This window comes from Ammodytes marinus (assembly GCF_949987685.1).
Source record: "Ammodytes marinus genome assembly, chromosome: 18".
Classification (NCBI taxonomy): Eukaryota; Metazoa; Chordata; class Actinopteri; order Uranoscopiformes; family Ammodytidae; genus Ammodytes; species Ammodytes marinus.
In genome coordinates this window covers 11641865-11648409 of record NC_137222.1, presented here as the reverse complement: position 1 = coordinate 11648409, position 6545 = coordinate 11641865, and the positions used below count along the sequence as shown (strand labels likewise).

General features: G+C 42.0%; 1 protein-coding gene across 1 annotated transcript in view; it reads left to right on the top strand.

Annotated features, from left to right (window-relative positions):
- Positions 1-6545, top strand: part of rfx3 (regulatory factor X, 3 (influences HLA class II expression)) — a gene marked incomplete at both ends in the record, with an annotated part of 7351 nt that extends 806 nt beyond the window's left edge. The window contains 14 exon segments of the mRNA XM_080046608.1: positions 928-1002; positions 1263-1293; positions 1296-1443; positions 1908-2027; positions 2121-2245; positions 2386-2501; positions 3268-3383; positions 3552-3706; positions 3829-3926; positions 4121-4270; positions 4407-4615; positions 4717-4870; positions 5097-5139; positions 6265-6545. Of these exon segments, the coding sequence (XP_079902734.1) occupies positions 928-1002; positions 1263-1293; positions 1296-1443; positions 1908-2027; positions 2121-2245; positions 2386-2501; positions 3268-3383; positions 3552-3706; positions 3829-3926; positions 4121-4270; positions 4407-4615; positions 4717-4870; positions 5097-5139; positions 6265-6545 (1821 nt within the window).

Sequence of the window (6545 nt, the reverse complement as noted above, 5' to 3'; positions counted from 1 at the left end):
ACCCTCCCATGCAGAGTGGTTTCAAGCAGTGCACAAGCCTTCCTCTTGAGACATTTCTGCATTTAGACATTCTCATATAGTCCACCATTATTACACTTTCTGGCAGGAATTGTAACTTAGGGTTGTTGTCTGGCATTAAGTATTGTGGAGGATGCCATTTCAGATAGGGTTAAAAAGTCTGATAATGGCAATGCAGAGAATAGATGAGTTTTTAATTAACCAATATGTTCGCAAGGCCATTTCAACTGCTTAAATAAATATACCCTCCTTGTCTATCCTAAGTGATATACTTCACCAGATACATAGGCCCAACAAATGGAAAGTATTTACTGCTGAGGGATGCCCATTATAGTAAGCCCGGGTCAATCTGCTCAGTGATTTTATTTGTGTGACATAAAAAAAAAGAAAATTTGCACAGAATCACTCCCATTCAATCACACTCAAGCTTTGATAAGTATTGGTATTGATAAACGACACCAATGACACAATATTTATTTGCCAGAAATACATAAAGATTTTTTAACATTCACTAGTAACAAAAAAAAAACTCAATACTCAATTGGGCATGAAGCATGAACCAGATACTAAATCATGTTGGCATAAGTAATAGTTGTTATAAGTGGGTCTATGCTAGTGGAATCCTATAACTGTTGTGTGTCTGCCAGCAATCCACAATTGATGTACTTTGCTGATTTTGTTTGGCCTATGTCCCTGTTACTTAACTAGGCAAAGATTTTCCTTAAATGGCAGGTAGTCCTGCTCAGCTTGGTTTAGCGGTGCTTGCTTTAGGATTCTTCTAGTATCTTTATTTTTGCTTGTGGCCACTTATGTGTCCACGTCAACTCTTTTATTTTTCTTGCTTTTATTTTGATTTCCCCCTCTTACCCCCCTCTCTCTTTGTTGTCCTGTGCTTCGTGGTTTTATCAGATTGAAATGGCGATTGAGACGCTCCAAAAAACTGAGGGTTTATCCAGTCAGAGAAGCTCGCTGCTCAACAGCCATGTAAGTTGCTTATACGAATGCTTGCCCTCACTCCCTTGCTGTGCTACCCCCTCTCATTTTTGTGTACATTTGACTTGATGCTTGCCATTTTTGTTGCTGGTTTGAGATGCTTTTAAATTCATTGGCTGCTGTAGAAATGCATTTGCAGAGGTGGGATGCTGTAGCATCAAGATTACAGGCTGCAAGTCCATGGTCTTTCCAGACAGTTTGCGTGGATCAGTGTGTGAATCTCCGGAGTTAAAGCATTTGTTTTCTTGTAGCTCCAGTGGCTGTTGGACAATTATGAGACAGCAGAGGCGTGAGTCTCCCACGATCCACCCTCTACAATCATTATCTGCGCCACTGCCAAGAGCAGAAACTGGACCCTGTAAATGCAGCCTCATTTGGCAAACTCATCCGCTCCATCTTCATGGGACTCCGTACAAGGCGTCTAGGAACAAGGTGATCTTTTTTTCCTTTTTCTTTTCTTTTTTTCCTTTCTTTTCTTAAGGTGGAGTCAGCGATTCTGGATAATGCTTGTTGTAAAAGTTTATTTTTCTGGGCCCTCTTTGATACATACCAGTTTACAGAGCCTAGGCTGTGTATTTACACCAGCTTTATGTTCTGCCCACACACAGTACAGGTAGTGGATCATGAGCAGATATTCACTGATTTTAACAAAGTGATTTTGACAACAAGCGTTTTTCAGAATCGCTGACTCCACCTTTAAGTAATGAAAGATGCAAGACTTCCATCTAATTGCAGTATAGTTAACAACCTCTTCTTACTGTTGTCATTCATCCTTACCCTGATTCACCAAAAGCCCTATCGAGTCTTCACTTCTTTCCCTCTCTGCCATCTATTTTATTTACCATTCCTATTAAAACTCTGTCGATGTGTGTTTCACTTTTGGTTTTGTCTCGCAGAGGGAACTCCAAATATCACTACTATGGTATACGTGTGAAACCAGACTCTCCACTAAATAGACTCCAAGAAGACATGCAGTATATGGCCCTCAGACAACAACCCGTTCAGCAGAAACAAAGGTACACAGTCGGGCAGCTAGGCATGCGTACAGACATGCAGCACTTATATGCTGCAGTATTTCTAGGATACTGAGGTGACACATGTGATTTTAGGTTCAAGCCGGTGCAGAAGTTCGATGGCTGCTCTGGGGAGAATTACTCAGGTGGTGGCCAGCCCCAACCTGGTGCAGAAGAGCAGACGGTCATTGCTCAGAGCCAACAGCACCAGCAGTACCTAGGTCAGCCGCTTTTCCCTTTTATCTGAATGTCTGTGAAATCAGAAAAAATGTCACGAACACTGAGATATACAGAATAATATGTGTTTTTTTTATTGATACTTCGATAGTAGTTAAGTTTTATTTGATAATGACCTCAACAGATGCATCGCGGGCACTCCCTGACTTTGTAGAGCTGGACCTGGGACAGAGCAATACAGAGAACATCAGCCCAGATGACATGAAAGCTCTCCAGTCCCTGTACAGAGAGCACTGTGAGGTGAGACGCTTTTCATTTCACCAAAGCGCTCTCATGGCGCATTAGTGTATTTGACAGAAGAAACAGGGGGTCGGGTTCCTCGTCAGTGTTCAATGAGAGCTAAGTAATCCCTTTCAATATTGTAGAATTCATTGATGAATCATCAGTGTGTCTATGAAGCCATTCATGTATTGATCAGTATGGACTAGCTGCATTTTACCACCCCCCACTTATTTTCTATCCAGAGTCTTATTCTCTCCTAAAATCAATGTTTTTCCCCTGTACGTATATACTTTAATCTGCCAGTATCTATCATGACAGCAGTTGACTAGTTTCATTTTATTGAAACTTCCTTTATATGAAAATGCTGAACACAAATATTTTAAAGAGAACAGATATTGAACGTTTGGCTAGATTCACAGTGTAGAAAGTATTGTAAAGGTCATATGTGCTTATAGTGACAAAGATTCGTAGATGCAGGCTGTTGGCATTTTGGAAGAGAATTTTCTCTTCACCTTGTGAAGTTTTTAATTAAAGATCTCCCCCAATGTGCTTGAAACTAGGGATCAGGTTATCCACAGGTGATGGCCAAGGCCTTATTATGTGTTCCTCATGACAAATTGATGAGGTTTTGAGATGTCTGAGATTTCTGCTGCCACGTCAATACAATGACGGTCAATGGAATGTACTGTCTGAAAAAATATCGACAAACCCTGCTGTCAACAGTTTTAAAAGGGACCATTTCTTTGTCTGTTAGAAAGTAGCTATTCTCTGCTTTTTGTTTCAGGCTATCCTGGACGTGGTTGTCAACCTCCAGTTCAGTCTAATTGAGAAGCTGTGGCAGACATTCTGGCGTTATTCTCCCCCTGACTCTGTAGAGGGTGACACTTTAACAGAAAACAGGTGAGGTTGAGCTGCAGTTGTTGATTTGATCTTTTTCTTGGATCAAGCCTGCTAGTTTTAAGCGAAAGACAACAGCATTTAAACAGTATGAATTTAAAATGAATTCATTTTAGGATAATGTGGAAATCCAAAGGGCATCTTTTCTAAATCTGGTTGTTCAATCCTCAGTGGCGTAAGCGAGATTGAAGCACGGCTCCCCCGCTCCCAGCTATTGGTGCTGTGCAGAAACGAGGCTGTTCTCAAATGGATGAGCACCTGTGACCATCTAATGTACCAGGCCCTTGTGGAGATCCTCATTCCTGATGTCCTGAGACCCATTCCCAGTGAGGCCACAGTTCACCTGTCATGTTTACCTATGTGCCGTGATTATGCTTGTAATATCGCAATCGTTAACCGCTGTTGTTTTTTCCTCCGTTTGTATTTCTTTGTCTTTTTTGTTGTTCAGGTGCCTTGACTCAAGCCATTCGCAACTTTGCCAAAAGCCTGGAAGGTTGGCTCAATAATGCCATGCATGCCATTCCACAGAGAATGATCCAGACCAAGGTACACGTGCAGCACAGCATTCATACGGAATTGACCTTCTAACCATGATGCTACACTAAAGAAGTCACTGCTTACTGTTTCTAAAATATGCAATTAATACACAAGAGTAATCTTTTTTTAAATATCAGTTTTGAAGGATGTGTATACTTATCCTAGGTAACACCTGGTCTTTTGTGTGCTGCTCTTTTCCCCAGATTGCCGCTGTTAGTGCCTTTGCGCAAACACTTCGTAGATACACATCTCTGAACCACCTGGCTCAGGCGGCACGCGCTGTATTGCAGAACACGTCACAGATCAACCAGATGCTGAGTGATCTTAACCGCGTCGACTTTGCCAACGTACAGGTCAGAACCGATCCTTGTGTTTCGGCTATCCAGCGGTGAAGTTTATGTTATAGGTGTACTAATACTTCCCTTTCAGGTTCACGAGTGCAAAAATGTGAAAGCTCCAGTTCTTTCCTCTCTGTTTTGCTGTATATAGGAGCAGGCATCGTGGGTGTGCCAGTGCGAGGAGGGAGTGGTTCAGCACTTGGAGCAGGACTTCAAGGCCACACTGCAGCAGCAGAGCTCTCTGGAGCAATGGGCAGTGTGGCTGGAGAACGTGGTCACTCAGGTGCTCAAGCCTTACGAGCACCGGCCCAGCTTCCCCAGGGCGGCTCGACAGTTCCTGCTCAAGTGGTCCTTCTACAGGTCTGCAGATCAAACTCCTCTGTGAGCGTGCAGCATTGGGTTTGAAAGAGACACAAAACACTTAACAATGTTTTTTTTTTCCCCCCCGCATGTCTCCGCAGTTCTATGGTGATCAGGGACCTGACCCTTCGCAGTGCTGCCAGCTTCGGTTCCTTCCACCTGATTCGCCTGCTGTACGACGAGTACATGTTTTACCTGGTGGAGCATCGTGTGGCCCAAGCTACCGGAGAGACTACCATCAGTGTCATGGGAGAGGTACGGCCGTTAGTAATATTTCATAGTATCACACCCTGCTACACTACATTATATGGTAGACTTTGTCACATCATGGGAAATTAACTCTGATTTGATATTTATATCTGTTCATAAAATGACCCCACAAGAGATGTTAAACCTAAAGAGAAAAATGTTCAAATGAACACTATGTATTGTGAACCACTAACTGCCACTCTTAACTGTGATGTTTGTCTCTTGTTTTCAGTTCGACAGCCTCAACACCATGTCTTTTTCTAACATGGACAAAGGTATGTGGCGAAATAATTAAAGCGCAATAGCCTGAGAGAACTCAACCAGTATATAAAAAAATAGATCATCATGTTGTTGAATGGTGTGTGAATGTTGAGCAATAATTGTATATTTTTTTTCAATTGAAAAGACTCTGTATGTTTTACAATCAGTTCAATTCAGTGGTCATTTAGCGTTTGTGACAGGCAGTTGAATATGTGGTTAATGAGCTGAGACCGAGATATTCTGAGCAAAGACTGACATTTTGGGCCTTTTTATTATAATAAAATGTGATTGCTCTCTGCACACTTGCATACCATGCCTTTTGATATTATTAAGGTGACGTATTTATATTTCCAAACTTAAGTGTTTTATGCTCATTTATGTAAAGCTGTGATCATGGAAAATATCCTTAGATATTCTTTAAAGGGATGAATTGATTCAATTACAATAGCAGTGCAGCAACATGAGGTTCATGGAGGGATGTTTTCAATGAAACATCTGTTTCGCATCCACAAACGATCTAGTGAAGGGGGTACAAGTTCTTAGCAGCGGTTCAGTATTATGAATTTTTATGATTGCCCTGCGTGAGCGGAATATGAAAGTGGGTCAGCAGCTTTAAATTAAATCTGTTGAGGCTTGCTGATGTAGCAATATTCGTTTTTTGGGGGGTTGAGGGACATGTAGGAGGTATGACACAATTCCCTCTTTAACAGCTTGATTTATTTGACTTTGACGAAAAACAACAGATTAAATCAAAACCAAAACCAATCATATTATCTAAAGTTTTGTATTTTCTAAAGTGTGTATCAGTCATAAGTGCATATTGCAAAATGGGCAACAGATGTTTTTTGAGTACATTGAAGAATAACGAAAAACATTTTCAATTTGAACTTTTTTTTGCATCTTTTCCAGCTGTGTGAATCTTCTTAAAGTGATCTCGAGAGTCTGTACTATTTATTTTAAGTATTAAGTAGTAGTATCTTTTGAACTGAATCCAGAAATTGATTTTTTTTTAATCAGGAATCGTTTTGAATCGAAAATTGATTTTGAATGGAATCGTGACCTTAGGAATCGAAATCAAATTGTGGGATTCCACAAGATTCACAGCCCTAATGTGTTGGCTTTCTCCCTCCCTCCTTCAGATGAAACCAGTGGTATGGACAGTGACTTGGAAGACGACCTAGAGGAGAGCGGAGAGCCTCTTGCCAAGCGGGAGAAGTCTGAGCACGAGGTGATCCAGGTGATCCAGGTTGGGGCTCTGGAGGACGGTTCTCACCCTGTGGTTGGTGTGGTCCAGCCGGGCGTCCTCCACTCGCTGCCCCAGCCTCCACAGGACCACTCCGAGCACATCCTGACCCCCTCTGCCGCTACCCCCACCATCCGCCACTGCAGCGCCACAGGCAACACTTACGCCTCCGTTTGA